This window comes from Pagrus pagrus (assembly GCF_965226575.1).
Source record: "Pagrus pagrus genome assembly, chromosome: 1".
In the NCBI taxonomy this organism is placed as follows: Eukaryota; Metazoa; Chordata; class Actinopteri; order Spariformes; family Sparidae; genus Pagrus; species Pagrus pagrus.
In genome coordinates, this window is record NC_140185.1 from 8,767,375 (window position 1) to 8,787,060 (window position 19,686).

Below are 19,686 nucleotides of genomic sequence, written 5' to 3' on the forward strand. Positions count from 1 at the left end.
AAGCCCATATGGCTGTCAGATGGTCTGCTTCCCTTTGGGCTGTTTTACTGAGGTTAAAAGGTCACGTGGTGAGTGAAGGTCAAAGGTTATGCTGTCTGGGGCAGCAGACACAGGCCTGTGCTCCTGATTTACTGCTGACCTGCTGGACATGAACTGGACTCCATCAGTAACTGCAGTGCACAAGAGTGGTCTTTCTAATCTGCTGTCCACAGCAGCTGCTGGTACCAGACTCCACCTGACACTTTCTCTGTTATACCAACTAACTCGAGTTTAAATACAGATAACCACTTCAGATACTGATTAATCACATTAAAAGCAAAATAAATTACCCGAGACAGACAATATTTAGTTATATCTAAGGTCAATACTATTGTTAAGTTGTGTTTTAGCACAAATACCACATCATTTACCAACAGTAAGAAAGTAAGTAAGTAAGTAACATTTATTTATATAGCACTTTTCACAGATAAAAGTGCTTCACAATAAAATAAAATACAACAGTAAAAACATAACAATACAATGCATAAAACAGTTAAGACATTAACTAAAAATAAAAAAGTTTTCAACTGTTTCCTAAAAGAATCCACAGATTCGGAGCATCTTAGAGAGAGAGGCAGGGCATTCCACAGTTTGGGTGCCACTGCCTGAAAGGACCGGTCACCTCTGGTCTTAAAGTGGGTGTGAGGGACCACCAACAATCTCTGACCTGACGACCTCATAGTACGGGCAGGTACATGAAGTGTAATCAGGTCAGAGATATAAGGGGGTGCTTGGCCATGAAGGGCTCTAAAAGTAAGGACCAAGATTTTAAAATTTATTCTAAAATGGACTGGTAACCAATGCAGGGAAGCTAAAACAGGGGTGATGTGTGCTCTTTTGTGAGTGTGAGTTAAAAGCCGTGCAGCTGCATTCTGTACAGTCTGGAGACAGTAACTGTAACTCTTCACTTCATGTTGCATCTTCACTATAAAAAGGACAATCTTCTCTCTTCAGAGGATGGATTTTACTGTAGAGAAGCTTCAAAAAGTGTATTCTATATATCTATTGCTTTTTTAATTTGGCTTGGACAGATGACAAACACAAATGCAGTAGTGAAGGTGTCTTAATTAATTACCACAGTCACTGTGGCCTACAGAGGGAAAGAAAAGCATCCCTCCTGTCATAAAAGGGTTAGAAGATTAAGACAAGGTCGTACCCTTTGGGATCGAGCAGATCTCGGACCTTCTCATTGTAGATCTCCATGTAGGACACCTCAACAGTAAAGCTCTCCTCCTTCCGGCCTTCCGTCTGGGTTCGTTCAAACAAAGCGCTGCACAGCCGAGGAATCAGACCCGGCTGGTCTCCTGAACCCATCATGGTATATGACTTCCCCGAACCTGGTTACATCACACACAGACAATATCAACTGATGCAGTCAATTTGAAAAGTGAAAATAGCATCTTTGTGAGAACCTCATATACACAAAGTGGCCACTTCGCATGGTACAACTATGCAATCTAATGCAATCCAATACAACGGCTCTGCCATATTATCTATCTTTACAAAGTCTATAAAGTTCATTTCATCTTGGCAACATCGGACCTGTGTAAATTCAATTCTGTTTACTATTGAGGCCTTAGTTAAAGGTGATATAAGTACATATGAGGTGTGATGAGCAAGTTATTTAAACTCATTACAACCACTGGGTGTGGCTAGCTACATGTCAATTAGTCTTAAATGAGTCTCTTAACTCTCCTTTTTTCTAGAATCAACTTACATCACGACAGTGTTATATTATCAAACAGTGCTAATTTACTTGCATTGAACAACATTTTCAGTGCTAAAATAACTTGAATTTATGACAATCTTTTATGAATTCTGTCTAAATAATCATTAATATTTGAGGGAATTTGTCAACTGCCGTTGAATGACAGCTGTCGTACATCACGGTGCCCCTGTGTTGATTGACCTGTAGCTATGTGAGGCGTACGTAGCGCAAAATAATATAGGCTCTAAGTGCAGCCCCTCTTCTTCTCTCCTAAAAAAAAAAAATTGTATTGAATTAGGTCGTACTGGTGTACCTAATACAATTCTGCCTTTTTTATTTTCTGACACTGTAAACTTAGAGAAAGAAGATTATAAGCCCTGTTTCTACAGTCAGTTTTAGCACCACTGTGCCATCATGCTTCTAGAGTTCTGCTATGGGTTGAAAACTGCATTTGAGCCTTGGTATTTTGTTGAATCTGGAAAGAGGAGAGGCTGTCCAACCTTCCTGCCACAACACATCCACACTGACACTCTTTCTTAATTATTATACAAAAAGCTTTAGGGCACTGTGCTAATAATGGGAAAGAGAGTTGTTCATAATTTGTGTCCTACTTCTGTAGCGGTTATAAAATATATTCACATCATATTGCCCACTGAATAGTGAGGTGCGTCATGGCAAATTACCGGTTTGTCCATAGGCAAAGATACAGGCATTGTAGCCCTGGAAGGCGTTGCGGAGAAGACTTTCCCCAAGGCACTGGAAAACCACCTCCTGACCTGCAGAGACACACACACACACACACACACACACACACACACACACACACACACACACACACACACACACACACACACACACACACACACAATGTATTTCATTTTATATAACTGTGATTATGTAGTCATTTTAAACTGAACTGTTTGAATAGTATTTTAGTGATGAAAAGTTAAAAGTTTTAACAATGTGAACTGGATCTGTTTAAGTAACTAACCTGCAAATCTCTCCTTGTCTGTTTCATCCATGGACCAGAAGCAGTAATCATAGGCAAAAACCTGACATATGAAAACAGGAGCAGTACGAGACATGATGAATGAAAGAGGTCTATGGCCGATTGTTACACGGCAATGTTAACATTTACTAAAGATATTTACATTTCATTTCTAAATGTTCCATATACATATACAAAGGAGTTTAATTCAATTGTACCTTGTGTGAAAGTGGAGTTGCTTTCAAAAGAACATTTTTAAAATACCTGAAATGTGATATAGATATTACTTATCTTACCAGTCACTAATGCTTGATTCAATGTTTTCAACTGAAAAACCGAGTTGGATATAAATGACTTTTCATCACTCAACATAGTGCAAACAGAGTGCATTTTAAGTGTCATGTGGTTTATGAAAAACTGCTGGAATATTTCGGATGAAAAAGACCTTGTTGGCCGATATATACAGTAAAATCCATTCTAATGTTTCCTGGCGACAAGTATTCAGAGATGGTTTAAAGACTCTTTAGGCAAAAACTGTTTTACAGACATCACTTTGTGTCACTGCCTGTACGGTTGCACACAGTTCCCAAACTGAGTGGAAGATATACAGCGGCTTCTTTGTTTAACACGGATGATTCACAACCATGGAATTAGCTCAGCGTTAAAAATGTCTGTATGTAATGTGTGTGTGCTGTTACCTTGGATTGATTCCTGATGATGTAGGGAGGATCAAGGTCCACAGCAGCATGTGGAGAGATAACAGGATGACATTTAGTGCACATGCTAGAGAGGATGCAGTGTGTTAAGCCATTCAGAGCAGTATTTGTCTGGAACAAATGAAACCTGAGGCATCAGAAAAAAACATTTTAGGTAGCTTCCAGTCAATTAATGTTTATTTTACAAATTATTTTGTGCCCCTATACTGTACACTGAGAAATAAGACATGGCTGAAAGGAGACAGACATAAAGACAAAGGCAGAGCCAGAGCCACTGGCCTCAGGCTTTCCTTGTTTTCACAAGTCACTTCAGCACACATATGATTCAAAATCAGCCTTGTTTGTGTAGCTTGTTTATGTAGCTTGTTTATGTCCTGTTGGTCACATGTCAAACCAACTTCTCAGGGGATTTGGTATGTGTGTCTGTGCATTCATCTCAGAGGGCTTGGGGAGTCAGAAAAAAACTCTGGTACTGGGGGAATTGCTGTGGGAATGTCTGTGTGTGGGCATGTGTGAGTGTTGGATGGGGGTTGGTACTGAAGTTGGCAGAGGATTGAGGTAGTGTGTGGTGGAATCAGATGGTGGCGTGAAGGGGTTACTGGGTTTAGGTCATTGCTCAGAAATGAAAAGGGACAAGTGGGAAAAACACCTCTGAAGATTTATTAAAAACATCTTTGACATTTTAAAAAGAGTGGGGGATTGGCCCCAATATCTGCGTGATTTTTTACAGAACAACCGAGGACATGAGTGTGCAAGTACACACATGAACCCACACACCACACACATGTCAGAGTCTGACCATTTCGCCAACAGCCATGTCCTTTAAAACTGATTTCCTCAGCACAGGGACAGACGCTCCATCTGGCTCTATCTGCATATGTGAGAACATCCAGACCAGGCTAACCTATTTTAGGTACATTATACATTTTTAAAAAGCTATTCAGCTATGTTTACACTAGAATGGCACTCAGTAGAGCGCATACCTCCGCCGAGGCCCAACAGTCCCCTTTTATTTTCACTCGTATATACAAGCCACCTAAATATGCCAGATTTTTTGCATTAAGATAAATGCATTATTCCCTGAGAAATCAACAAAAATGTCAGAAAACGCCCTATCTCACAATGTTAAAGAAAATGGGACACAATTCCTGGATCCATGCGTTTATCCAAATAAGCCCCAAAAGTTAATGTGATCTATCCTGATTTTAAGTGATATTGCCCAGGCCTTGGTGGTGAACATTTACAGTGCAGCTGTCTGGGCAGTTCTGCATTTTCACATCACTGGATTCAGTATTTGCTTTTTAACTGTAGCTGAAATATGCAACAGTACAGATCTTGATATTACAGATCACGCTTAAATTACATTGTGGTGAGCTTAAATAGCAGAGTTTGGAACACCAACTTTAGTTACCATTAACTCATTTCAACATCCTAAATACCTGGCAGCGACTCATTAAGGCGTTGTCAACTTATTCTGATGCAGAGCTCAGCATCAATCTGCCTGGAAAATGAGTGAGCCAGTTGTCTCTTTATTTTGACATGTCAACATTAAAAGCTAACACTCATGACTTTTATAATTATCACAACATGGTTGATAAACTACATCTGACCTGTCTAATACTTTTAAATCTGGGGTTTTCGGTGTTTCAAGGATGTAGTTGGTAGAAATAAATAGTAACACTGGCTGGAGGTGCATTTTATCATTATCAGGCCACTATGTCACATAAGCCAACAATTCACCTCCACTAATGTCATGTAAATTAACTGTAAAATCTGAATCAAACTCACCGATATGCTTTCTCATGATTGTCAAGTGACATTTGTCATTAGGGCATTAGCCATTCGGGGGGTGCTTTAATCAATAAGGGCTAGTGCAATATGACATGAGGACTAGCAGTCCCTGAGGACACAGAATCCGTAACACTGGCAGCCTTGTTTATACATTAACTCATACAACAAATGCAGTCTGATGAATTTCTCTCATTTTTATTATCACCCCATCACATGTTTAGGAAAAAAAAAAAAGTCTTCACACAGTCTAAAAACTCTGTTCTCTTTCTTCTATAGTCTTCTACCTCACTACAGGGGAATATTCCTCTTCCTCCTCCATCTGTGTGGTGCAGGCTCCACCCACAGGGTGTGGTTTACTGTCAGAGAAAGAGCTGTGTCAAGTTGGATGATGAGGCCAGAGGTGGTGCACTGCAAGTGGTTTGCACACCAACGCACACTTCTTTCCTTATGAGGACCCTCAACTACACTCATTCTTTCTCTTGGCAATGAACCATCAACATGACATGATATAATGCCTAACATGACACCATAGCTACATCACAAAAATGTCTTCAATCTGAAAATCTCAGACTTACTGTTCTTAAAATAGAACATACACAAACGCACACACATAAAAGACACTCACACACCTGTTTCCTTTTACCCATGCACATTCTTTACAAACCGCCAAAACTGCAGCTCTTGCACAAAGCAGCCAGCATACAGTCCAATCTGTAACACTTCATATTTCACTGACGTTCCACTGCTGACATGCTGCATTCACAGAGCAAAAACAGAGTAATTTCTATCCGGAGGCTTATTGATTCCAGTAGCTCTTCAAACCAGGATAAAATTAGGACCTACTCTACACAGTGTTGACATTTATCAAGAGCACTGTTTAAGAGCCCAGCAGTAAGAGAGAAGATTATAGGGGTATTTGAGAGAGTTTTCAGTGTCTAAACGTGATAAAAAAGAACCAGATTCTCTAAAAATACAAAGGATATAACAGGATGCTATTGTAATTCTGTACACACATCTTCACATATGGGGCTGCTTAAAGTAAAATCTTGTCACACTTGAATCCCTTCCTCGAACTGAATTTTGTGAATCCCTGATTTCCAAATAGTTTTGTTCCTCTGAGTGCTCCTCTCAGGGGCTTTTAGAGCATCCTACATGCCCACTATCTCCCCACAGTCATATCTCTGAACACTTTAGGGGTGAAATCGGCTTGGCAGGTTTTGACGTACGTAGTGATGACAGCTGTCATGGTTGCTTCAAAGGCTACAGGCAAGAAGGGTCACCCATGTCTTGCACTCAAACGCCCATTAACGAAGCTAGGGGCCCCCCTGACCAATGAGAGGAGAGAGTGAGGCGGTCAGGAGAGCTGTAAACCCGCCTCCCTCGGTCCTCGAACACTTCTATTCGTCCCTCCACCCTTCGGCATGCTCCTCCGCTCTGATCACCGTCATTTAAAAAATAACTTAATGCATGGCTGCTCACCCCCTCCTCTCTCGTATTCTACTGTTCTTGCATTTTTTTTTTTTCAGTCCGGGACTGTACCATCCGTGGCTCTGTAGGGAGGAATGAGGAGTGGAGGATGGAAAGGAGGCTGAAGGTAGCCAGGGGGGTTAGGGAGCAAAGAGGCTGGGCCTAAGACTGGAATGTTAAGCTGAAGCAGAAACAGCATCAGTGTATCACAGTACACACTGATGGCTCCGAACAACAGGACATGTAACAGGCTAATACATTAGTTCAGCACATACTGAGGAACATTGTATATGACAATAGATCCCCACACACTGTGAAAATGATTATACAGTAGACAGCCTAAGCATATCCTCCTACATACAAAACTGCATGTTCCAGGGGACACAAAGAGGATTATACCAATCACTGTTCAGCTGCTGTATCACTTTACAACTATGCATTGAATGCCCGGTATTCTACACTTACAGTATATGTGGTCTATCGGCCTAATGATGTTGAGTAAAAATCAAAGTCGCCATATTACACCACAGAATCTGAGGCTGGTTTAATTCACACTGCATGAGGAGATTTGCTCATCATTCCTAAAATACATGCCAATCAAATTCAGGCAGTGGACATTTCTTTCTTTTTTTTCTGATACAATAATCTTCAGTAATACAGTCTGTTGTATCATTTATCTTTGCCTGCTAGTATCAAGAAGGAAGTCTTTAGTCATTCATTTTTGTATCATTCTGTATGGTCCACTGCAAATTGAATGGCTAACATGATTACTTGAAATGTCGGAGGAAAGTTAAACCTTAAAAAGGACCAGGCTCAAAATAATCCTTTCTGAAAGGCCAGTAAAACATACTTATTTATAATTCCTTTACTAACTGATTTTGACCATGTCAAGCTTATAGCGAGCAGAGCTTGCAAGAACCATTCCAATTGATTGACATGTCTTGACATGAAGCTTTTGCATCCAACTGAAACCCTACTATACACATTTCACTTTGTACCCATGTGATGCACATTAACAGGACCTCATTAACATGACTGGATAGTCATGCAAGCTTTCATGTCCTCACAGAAATGAACACCAAAGTTGACCCAGAAAACATAAATAGTTTGCAGTAGTTAATGTTTCGCATCTGAGACAGTGAGCCAGTTCATATGTAAGCAAGACATTTTGTAGCTATGCCACCAGTTAAATCTGAGGCTGGGGCAGCGAGTATGCATTTGTCAACCTGAGGATGTAGAGTGAACTCACTTCTATATAGTTTTAAGATGGGCACTAAATAGTCTAAATTGAGCTGATATTCAGACTTGAGCCAGGCACCGGCTCTGGATGTTCAGGCCAGAGCCATACAGCACACCAGATTTCCTGTCCTTTGCCAAACATGAGCTTGATGCTAATTTCATACACTCATCTCACACAGTCAGGGTTGAGCCTCACTCGCAGGAAAGAAAATGGAAGAAGAGAATGTGGATGTAATGTTGCTGTCCTACTATCCATGGTTGGAAAGAGCACACTTATGGGCAGTAGTGACAATTGTAGCCTCTTCACATATTTGTGAGAAGGACCCGTGCACTGTGTCTGCTGTCCTTCTTGAGTACAAACTTGGACTTCACCCTGTTTAGGTCCAGTTGCTGACCTCCACACCCCTTCGGACAAAAATCAAAACAGGAAGCATTTGGGGAAAATGAGCCACCGTGGCCTGTAGATGAATGACACACTCTTTCCTTAATTCCTAACCCTGTGATTATGTTAGTGGGCTGTTAGAATCTCCCACCATCACGACTGGTTCAGGCTAGACTGTTTAAGTACATGGCCTTACATACCAACTTTCTACACTGACAAATGTACTGTAGATACTTCACTTCCAAAAAACGATCTAAGCGAACACAATAACACCAGACACAGATGATAAAAACTGCACTTGTAGACATGCTGACATACACACACAAAATGTCCAACATCATTCCAGAATAAGGGGCCACACAGTCTCTTTTGTGTATCGTCTTGGAAACCAAGCAGCTTGTGTTTGCCTCACTGACATCTGACGGGAGACAGATCGTTGTCAGAGTGTGTCAACATCTAGCTTCAGCAGTCCAATGCAAACAGCCTCAGGTCATGTCTGACCACACGGCTGCAGGGCAGTTAGCTGTCTGCTTATCAGAAAGACTAGTACAGAGATGTCGACCGATAATAACGATAGTTGGGAGAAGGAAAAAACGGATAGCCAATGAATCGGCTGATATATAAAAAAAAAAAAAACATAATTTGTTGCTAAAAGCTGGACAGGTACAACATAGCCATCTATATTTCATATTTTAAATGCTTTTATTTCTTTATATTAAATGCAACACTGTCGAAATTGAACAATCTTGGATAGTAACTTTATTAAAACTGTTAAACTGAACATTAGGGCCCCCTCTCTCTCACCCTTGTCTCTCCCATCCTTTCAGTGTTAAGTTACAGTGAAACTCAGGCTTTGTAACGTTAGTAAAATAGAGTATCTTTAGAGATGTGAAGGACAGTCTTTAATTGGAATTGAAAAGCTAGCAGTAGCTTTCTGTTTGATATCAAGACACAAGATCTGGAAATGTGTGATTTAGTGGATTATATTGTTGGAATCTGTTCCATTTACAATGGATGATGCGCTGTTCTGTGGCTGAACTGGCCAGGATTACTTCTGTTGCGCGTCCCGTTACATTGTCAGATGTCACTCTTACAAACCATTAATGTTTGTGCATATAAAGAGGATCCTTAGGTGTGCCATTTCATTTCATGAATAATAAGTGCTCTATTGTAGGCAACTGGACTTGTTTCAGTTTCTTGAAGACGTTTCACCTCTCATCCAAGAGGATCCTCAGTTCTAACTAACTAGAGGGGAGTTTGCAGGCTTTTTAAACTCTGTGTGGGAGTGTCCTTACAGAGTCGTTAAGGACACGTGTGAGCTCTGAGTGTCAGAGTCGTATACAGCACTTAGATTTACCAAGACCTGGATGACTGAGTCAACATAATATGTGGAAGTTATTTTTTTGGAGTGGAAAATTACTTTATGAAAAAAATATCTCTGATGTAACGTTAGTCCCTCTTAGTCTACACTGAAAAACGTGACATTAATTAAAGTCTGCCATGCATGTAAAGCTGCTGCATATCTAAAGTTAACGTACAGCAGTTACCTGTCTGTGTCAACTTGTTTATTTTAGATTAAGAGAGAGAAGGAGATTAAGAGAATTTAGATATTTTCAGCAGAAGTGGCCCTCCAATCATGATGACTGACTCAGCGTATCCTCCATGGTGACGCAGTGCTAATGTTTCCTTGCTGCTCCTCTGTAAGAAGTTTTCAAATAAAGCAAAATGCTCAAACTTCATAGAACAAGCCACCACCGAGTGGCACCGCAATGAGTCACTGAGAGTGGCAATGTGAGGAACTTGGCTCTGGCCTGCCCAGTGTGCACCACTGGTGGAAAAACTGAATTGGACACACAAGCAGAGCACACAACTGACAACTGAGGGTTAAGAAAATGTCATAAAAAGGAATTTACCTTAAAGTGAGGTCCTTTTAAATGATTCATAGTGAAGAATTCAAAAATAGACTGCGGATATTTTGATCAGGCAAAGCACAGAATGTAACTTCAGTTGTAAGTGGAAAGTTATGTCACTAAAACTTTGAAGAAAAGTGAAACCTGATATATTTTGGCATCTATCTCTTTCTAAGAAACACTTTGCTGTTTTGTTTTTTGGCTTATGGGAATTTGTTTCTTTTTTTTTTTTTTAGATTAGTTAGGTGTTTCATAGGACATGTATTACCAATAATTTAATTCTAACAAATGAATGATTCAAATTAACTGATTAATTCTTGCGTTGTAGCTCAGGTCTTATTTTAATATAACAGCATGTGGTAGAGAGGCAGTGATTAGGTCTATACACTGGGTGGACAAGGTCTATTGTGTGCCAGGGTTGTTCAAGGCTCAGTGTTTAATCAGTCCTGTAAATGGCCTTCCCCTATATTAGTGATGGGTGGCCTTTTCTGGCTCATGCCTGAATGAACAAGATGGTCATGTCTAAGAATAGTAAGAGAATGTGGAGTTAAGTAAGCCATGACAGACGTAAAACATCCGTAAACTCAATAACCGAACATTAGGATACTGAGTTACACTTTGATAATACATTTAAAAAAGGTATCTACAGATCTCATAAAATTCTATCAGATTAAATAAATTGGAAATGACCATAATCCACAAGGCAAACACTGGTCAGTATTAAGACATGTTGGCTAACCATTGTTTTGCCCTCAAAGGGTAATGTCACAGCCTTGCTGTAAGCAGGGAAACAACAAGAAGGAGGGAGGGAAATGGACCAAAGCTTACATTTGATATAAATGGCCTTTATGTCCAAAACTCAAAAAACAAATCGGTGCTAATGTATTAGCTGTAGGGCATGCAGCCAGAGTCATAATCTAGCCATAACTCAGTTTGTCTGAATGCACTCATTAACCAGGAGGACGCTCAACAGAACAGACAGTCAACACTTACAAATGAAAGATTTACTTCCCAGCTGCTGTGAGGCATTTAGTGGATAGCTATCAGAAGAGCCCCACTGGCTTTTACCAATTACTTCCAAGGAAAGCGGTTTCAGACAGGCCAAGAGAAAATCCTTCATTTATATTTAAACACAACTAATCCTTAGCTTCAGCAACAACCCCCACATAAATACCAGTGCAGACATTTTTGAAAACTTGATGTCAGACAACAGAGATAAGGAGTCTACTGCAGTAGATAGTGACTATAGATCATGGACAGAAAAGTTTCATCATTGCATCACAACAAAGTTCAAGAGCGTTCAGACTGAAAACAGCCCTGCCTTAAAACGAGAATATACACCAGGCCTTCCTCCACATCATTTAACCTGTGCTTTATCTTTTCTTGTACTAACCTGAAGTACCTCTCAATAAATGTACAGGAATATTAGCTCCATCTATCTGGAAGGGTCACTTCCCAAAGCTTGTTTGTGTACAGAGCCAATGCCCTGCCCAATTTTCAGGTTGAGCCACTGTTTTTGCACTGTCAAACTGAAAGCATGTAATGTAATGTAGGGCTGTGGTAGTTTAATGATTACAAAATAATCGATAACTACAATAAAATAAACTGAAAGCAAGTGAAAGCAGAAACACACTATGGAATGGAGTCTCTTGGACAGATCCTGGAAGTGTGACAGGATGCAGCTCTTTATTTGAAATCTAGGAAATGAAGATCATTTAAAAAACAAACTGTGTAACCCAATAAATCCAAAAATCCAAATGTATTTAAAAATAGTAGAGAATACTGGCAAATGGCAGAATTCACATCCAATTATTATACCAGAAGTCCGGTCACAATTTTGTTTTAATAACCCATCATCTTACACATTTGTATTTAGTTTTTTCAGACAACCCATAGAAGTATAGACAGACTTTGGATTCAGTCTTGATGCTGCACTCTCCCTTTTATGTATCATCGTCTGTGGATATGTCTGCCCAGTTTCACACAAAGAGCATCCTGGTTACACATTTGGCTAAGAAAACACTATGCTGCTGCAGCAACGTAACTTTGCTGCATACTTCCCTCTATGCACCTACTCCAGTCAGTCAGCTATTAACAACCAAGTGCACCACTGAGTAGAAGACAATCTTCCAATGTAAACAGTATGTAAATGGAAAATGAAAAATAGCATCTGCACGCTGAGGGCAGCAGTCAGTCAGCCCATCCTCTCCTGCTGCTTCCTTGCTCTTTTGTGACGGAGAGACTGAGAGAGAAACTCTGCTCTTGTTTAGTCCTCCATAAAAGTCACAGGGAAAGTTTATGGTCGACAGATGCTCGAGAAAATGAGGGTTTTTCCCCCTCTTCCATCGTCTCCTCACTCAAGGAAGGGGCTTCACGGTCACCGACAGCGACCCAGAGTTAACCTCCCCCTGTGTTGCCACGGAAACGGAAGAGCTGAGAAAAAGGGAGGAAGCCGGGTGGTGGGGAGTTACGACCCGACGGAGTGAGGGAAGAGAGAAGCGGAGTCTGTCTTTTTATGTATAATTGTTTCTGTCTGCCTCTGTCTTGCTGCCGTCCTTCTTCCAGGCGCAGGCCCATCTCTCTCACACACTCACACACACACACACCTCAGTCTGCAGCCAGCATTATTCGCTACTTCTGATCAGGCAGTCTACAGGCAGCTCCACCAGTTACAAGGAGATCTTTCTTCCAACACAGCTGGCTTCCTCCAAGATGGCGGGAGGAAGCTTTAGCCTACTGGCCCATTTTGAAACATTACATAATTAAATTAAAGCTGTAATTATTAGGTTTTTTTTAATTACATATGAGGTGATCAATATCAAAGTTTGTGCTCTCTGACTTATATTGGAATACTTTGGAACAGGACAGTCAGTCACACATTTTTATTCTTCCCACTGGAACCAAAGCTAATGAGTCCTAATGCCTCCTTAAGTGCAGGGACTGAGAGGATCAAGACTCCAAGCAGAATTCAGTGCTGCCCACAAACAGCAGCTGGTTAACAGGATGGAAAAAGAGTAGAAGCCAAAAGAGGGAACAAGTGATGATGAGTTGAAATACACCTGTTTCTAGGAGGCCCAACAGCTGGGTAGTCGGCTTCCTGCCAAAAACTACATCATGACGACAAAGAAACATTCCAAACAAATAATAGCTAATAAAGTAGCTAACAGGGGGAGTCACTGAATATCACACAGACAATGGCATGGCTGTAAACATGCCTAAAAACTGAGTGTGTGTGTAAGGGAACTAGGCAGAAGCTCTTGGCAGCATATACGAAGCTGCCTGCCCACCCACCAACCCCCATTCACATTTTGGCAAGTTGGCAACATGAAAAGTATGACGAATAGGCTATTATTAGTTCCTGTCTGCGATGTACCCATGGATGCACAGCCAACTATCAGTGGACAACTTCGACACTGAAGAAAACTTAAAACTATGAAAATTCTCGGGCAAGTTCTCAACTGACAAGGAGTTATGATTTTGCATCAGATTTGAGGATATTTATTTACAATGAAAATTGGAGATGGAAGTTTTACTTTAAGTTGAAGTTATACTGAAGCTAAAAATAGGTGTATGCCTGTTTTTCAGATACTTTTTTTTTAGTTTTTTCCTTGATTTATTTAGTAGTATACAAGACATACAGCAAGATGTAATGCACTGTTTCCCTCATGACAAAAATAACAAAGAGTATGTATATGTGTATGTGTATGTGTATGAAGGGAATAAATAATTGTTGTGGGTGGATAGTGACAAACTTACCTGGAGTCTCCTTTGCCCAGGTTACCTCCAGCAGGATGGAGGATCGTCTGGTTCTTCACCATCTCCACAACACATTTAGTGTTTAGTTCCTTTTCTATGGATCATACAAATCAAAATGTTACAACCAGTGCGCAACCTCACAACCTAAATATGCCAAAGTTTCTGCTGTTTTGTTGTAGGGCAAGATAGACAGAAAATGTCATGCAAACACAAATATCATAGTATCATTATCACTATGATCAGAAATACATGCATCTTTTCCCAACATCCTTCCAATGGTCGGAATAAAACTGAAAAAATTAACAAGCAACCTTGTAATCAATGGCACTTCTGCCAGGTAAAAATTACTCAAAGTATTTTGCTTGCGGTTGAAGAGGGGAGTTAATTTATTGACAAACTTTTTCAAGCATTGGTTTCATGGTGACTTGTTAGCCTACTCTGCAGTAGGGACAGAGCAGACGTTAAATAGCAGAATAGCACAATAACTTCCTGTGGGACATCAAGTTCAAACAATTGTGTGAGCAGGCCAGGAAACATCAACTCTGAAAATGACCTTTTACCTTCGAGTGAGTGTTAAGCTAATCAATAAAGCCAGGCAGTCAGTTTCTCTCACACACACACACACACACACACACACACACACACACACACACACACACACACACACACACACACACACACACACACACACACACACACACACACACACACACACACACACACACACACACACACACACACACACACGACTAAGTACCTCCCATACTGACCCTGGCTTGTTTGTGTGCCATGGTGCAACACTTGGCCTTCAGAACAACAACTGGCCATTTCCAACTCAGCATAAGGAGTGGTACTAATGCTTTGTCCACTCAGGTATTTATGTCAATAGCCTGCATAAGCCAGCATAAATTGTTGCCTGTTGAGGCTACTTCATCAAGTCTGGCCAACAATTACACCACCCTATCTGAGAAAAGCATGTTTCTTATAAAGGAATGAATATTAAAAAATGCAATAAGTCAAAACAGACTCACTATTAGATCTCTCCTTTTTTATAACTTACAAAAAATGCAAACCTAGTATAAAGTCGTGCATATAATGTTCATTTTCTTTGCTGAGTCAGTTGTGTAGCCTAATGGAAGCCTTGCTGTGAAAGTAACCAGCAAAAGTATGGAAAATAACAACATGAACCGCTCTGGAAATTCATGAGGCTGGTAGAACTCTCCGTTCATCAGTCTTGCCAGTGGGATTTAATGATGGTTGTCTACACACAATCTAGGTGCTGCCAGCATGGCCTGGGCATCCAGTCTCTGGCAGAACTGGCCGTGCATTTAAAAAAAAAAGGGGGAAAAAAAGCATTTGACAATTGGTTACTTGCAGCAGAATAGCAGTTTTTCACTGGTGGCTGGTTTTGAATGCTTGGGCCACAGCCACCACAAAACTTCACACCATTTCAATTCATTACTTTGGTAAAAAGCTAAAATAAAAATGTCTTGTTAATGGTCACGAAATATTGCATCTTATGCAAGTTGGATGATTCGGAAATAGTGTTTGTTTTTAAAGAAAACTGTCTGTATCTTGGCTTGTTGGCTAATAAATAACACTGGAACAACTCATGTCCGCCACATGATTTTAGCAATTAGGAAGTGTTTTTGTGAAAGAAGGTAAAAAAGTCAAAGACAAAATTCTTGCGATCAGGATAGGACTGTGTTGCTCCTGCTGCGAAGGGATATCCTCTTCTAGTCTGCCCCCTTCCACAGGGAGGTCAGAGGTCAGGGCTAGAACAGCACTCTATTAGATGCAAATCAGTGTCTTCTCAAGGACACTATGGCAGAGCTGAGACTTACTGATAATAATGGCCTTCAACTGTAAGACCTGATTCAAGCCTCCCATGTAAATAAGCATCCAACCTGTTCTATTCCTCTTCATTTCTCTAAAGCAGAACCTCTGCTGCTGGGGTTTCCTGGGCATCTTATAGCTGTATTTACCAACATCAATTGGCCCAGTGTTTACACACACAGACTGCCAGATTTTTAACACACAATCATGACCCAGATGACTGTCAATAATCATTTCCTCCATTATGCAGTGAGCATGCAAGGATTTTGAAGTTTAGCAATGTGTTTGGACAGGAAACAATATGTGGTTTCGATTCCTCTCTTCTGTCTAGAGCAGTATTTACACTGTGTCGTTTTATGAAATGTATGCCCACAGTTTATGCCTACAGCTTTTTATGACCAAGGCATAAAAACTACTCTGAAGCAGGGATGAGCTATAGTATAAGGACCTCGTCAGTAGTCAAGTGGAGCATGTGCCATTTCTTTTCTGGATAAAGAAATAGTAGGAGATTCTCAACAATCAGTGCTCTACACATAGTTGACTGCAGTGCACAGGAGGCAGAGCAATTTTAAATAAACCTTTCCTCGATGTGTGATACCTTCAGCAAATGACTGCTTTAGTGATAACTATGAATGCTGCTACAAGAAGCTTAGCATCCCTGCCAAACAGTACCTGGCTGTACCTACCCATTTTGTTCCTGTCAAGAGTGTTTTCAACTAATGTATAGGTGGTCAGCAGGCGGTGAGGGTTTACTACATACCCAAATATTAGCATGGTCATTTTTCCTAACAAATACATGCAAATTACAATTTTGCTGTTACTGCAATCTGGCAGCAACAGCCGACAACAGCCTACACAACTTACTTCACCAGTAACCTTTATCTAAAAGCAACTCAGTCCACAGTCCCTGACATACAAAAGGAAATCTCAACCTGAGCACTTAGGCTTTGTTCAGACTGCAAGCAAATCAGATTTGTTTCTCAAAACAGATCTTTAAGACAGACTGTCGACACTGTTATCTGCTAGTGATCAGATTGGATTGTGCGTCCAAACATCATGATGGACTGTTGATACAGATGATCCTCCATACCGAGCCACACTGAAGGACTTCTGTCACTCTGTAATTGACACAGTCGATGTGTTGCGTTGCAATTGACACTTTGCAATCCACTTAGAGTGAACAGACATCCCACCTGAGACGCATCTGTAGAAATCTGCTTGGAATCGCATTTTAAACCACCTCCAAATGTAGTTGGGATCTGATTTGCAAAAATCACATTTTTTGTGTTTTTTTGGCTCTCCAGACTTTCTAAAAATCAATCCAGATCCACCCTTGATACGCTAAAAAACGGATTTGGGCTTGCACTCTGGGCAATACCTTGTACATCTGAGGATTCTAGCTGTGCATGTGTAAACCAGGAGCATAAGGGATTTGGGGCTAAACTGTGTGTAGAGAGCCTCAACACTGCTGCTCCTGGCAGGATCATGAGGGGAAGAGCCATGGAAACTTGGTGTCAAAGGTCAGTGGACCTGAATCACCCTCCAATTATTCTGCTGTCAAGGACACCACAAAGCAAAAAAAGGAAGGGTGAGCCAACAGAGACTGAGTGACAAAAAGACAGTGAGAGTGAAAGAACTAGATAAAGTCAAACAGGGGAAGTGTCAAAGACATGGACACGTTGAGTTAGAAAACTTTTTGTTCTGCCTTCTCTTCTTCTATAGCTGCCTACATTACCCATGTGTCCCTGATGCTGCAGCTGTACTTCCTGATTAGCAAGAGGGAAAGTGTGATGCACTGTTGCTGGGAGGATAAATGTACCCATTGTCTTCTGCCTCTCCTTGCTCCATAACCAGCTCCCACTTTCCACTGGCCTTCTCTCCAGTCCTTCCCCCGGCTACCGGTGCTGAGGTTTGGCACAGCAGTCCTGACATCAGCCAGGAAGCTGGCTGGCCATGGTGTTGCTGTTGCTACGCCTGGCGTTGCTCTGTTCTTCGAAGGCCACAGCCATGGGAACATGGAGCATTACGCAACGTTAGCAAATATTCATTCAGACTCACTCCCTTCCTGCCTTTGTCCAGCAAGGCAGCTGCACCACCTCTCCTCCTCAACCTGGGACACATAGGGACAGTGGCCTCGAGGTTAAAGAAGCCCACATATTACTTCAGTGGCATGGGTCTGAATCACTGCACCAGCTGGGGACAGGTGAGTGATGATAGTGAATATGTACTCCTTTGCCCTCCCTGAGGTGCTGATACTGTGTCCTTAAGCAACTGTCTGACAGCAGGAGACAGAGAAAGATGCGTCTGAGCTGAGCAGCTCAGATGTGTCAGTGTGTGGAGGCCTAAATAAAAATAATGCGGAGCTGGAAAAGATACATTTTCTAAGGGCTGTTAGAACTCATCTAAACAGACTGGTGATGGAAGAATTCTGTCTGCTTAAGCTGGTATGGTTTTAGGGTCTATTTGAAATCATAAAAGTCTTACATTAACTCTGGTAGGTATAGACAGACGCTCCATTCAAACAGGCATCAAAAAGGCCCTTCTGGAAACATGGCACTGCTGGTTCCAAACCCATTCCCACTGCCTTAAGTAAGCCATCAATTTGCCTGCTTGTTCCTTTCCACCAAAATCATGATTGCCTTTTCTTGCTGAGCAGTGGAAGACAGATGCAAGAATTTGTTTACAGTGTTGCAACAGTGAAGCTGGACATTAAACTACTAGAAATGCAGGCTACTTCTCCTTAGGGCTGCAACTAACGATTATTTTCTTTATTGATTCATCTGCTGATTATTTTCCCAATTAATTAACTCTTTCCTATCATAAATAAACAAAGAAAACCAGCAAATCCTTACATTTTAAGAAGCTGGAACCAGTAACCTTAAACTATTAATAAGTTAATCAAAATTGTTTGCAATTAATTTTCTTTCAGTTGACTAATTGATTAATCAACTAAGCGATGGACTGAGAGAATATCTCATATATAAATTGAATGGACTTCTGAAAGTACTTTTTGTGCTAGAGTCACAGTTATTTTAAAAATAAACAATAGTGTGTAAATATTTATGAATAGTTGGAATTACAGGACAACACAAAGGAGGTAGTCTTTCAGTCAAGTCCATCTAGCAGACAGTTTTCCGTCCCCTGTACCTGCCAGGTGAGCTGGAGAGAACTCAAATGACTAAATGTCTCTTGATGAATCATTCAGAATTCACACCGACAGCAGGAAGTGGATATGGGCATGCTGGGAAGTGGACAGGAAAACAGACCTCTCCCATTAGAAATGAATGAGATGTGGCCAGAGGAATGTATCCACATGTTCCAGATCTGAAATGGAATTCCACCAAAGCTAATCTGTAGCCTCTCCATCTCTGTCTTACCATCTATTTACAGTTCATCACAACAACCTTGATAAGTAAATAACCAAACATCAACTTACTCGTCAGCTGAAATACATGGGATTTTTTTATGTCCAAACAAATGTCTAAGCAAGCAGAGGGCCACCACTGAAAAATGTCATCCTGGCTGCTGAGGTTCTCTACATTAGAGTTCATGGTAAATACCTGCCTATGGGGAACAGTGTGGCAATCCACTGCCATGATCTTGTGACCGACTTCTCCGGCTCAGAGGGGGGGGGGAGAGAGAGGGGTACATGTGATTCATTCTGCCACTTGTCGGTCAACCACTCTGCCTCAGCAGCCCTACTCCTCCTCTTTCTTTCATGGGACACATGGTCTCCCACAGCAAAAACACGACTTGGCAAATGCTGCACTCAAAATCCACAATATAATTGCCGGAGCATTTGCACGCAAATTTGTGTAACACTATGCCATTGTTAGCCAGACTTATCTAAAATG

The 19,686-nt window shown here is 41.0% G+C and overlaps 2 protein-coding genes across 8 annotated transcripts in view; one reads left to right on the forward strand and one right to left on the reverse strand.

Moving 5' to 3' along the window:
- Positions 1-19,686, reverse strand: part of kif13ba (kinesin family member 13Ba) — a 45,405-nt gene that overhangs the window by 23,370 nt on the left and 2,349 nt on the right. For all 6 annotated transcript variants that reach the window (XM_084362764.1, XM_084362763.1, XM_084362762.1 and 3 more), the window contains exons 3-7: positions 13,997-14,090; positions 3,434-3,446; positions 2,739-2,799; positions 2,431-2,523; positions 1,196-1,376 (exon numbers count right to left, since the gene is read on the reverse strand). In XM_084362764.1, coding sequence (XP_084218890.1) covers positions 1,196-1,376; positions 2,431-2,523; positions 2,739-2,799; positions 3,434-3,446; positions 13,997-14,090 — 442 coding nt within the window. The remainder of the gene's footprint in view (positions 1-1,195; positions 1,377-2,430; positions 2,524-2,738; positions 2,800-3,433; positions 3,447-13,996; positions 14,091-19,686) is intronic.
- The window catches only part of pnoca (prepronociceptin a), a 51,750-nt gene continuing 50,012 nt past the window's right edge, over positions 17,949-19,686 (forward strand). Inside the window, exon 1 of one of the 2 annotated variants that reach the window (XM_084362823.1) lies at positions 17,949-18,035. The gene's annotated coding sequence lies outside the window, so the exon portion shown is untranslated. The remainder of the gene's footprint in view (positions 18,036-19,686) is intronic. The other variant, XM_084362822.1, reaches the window with a different exon arrangement.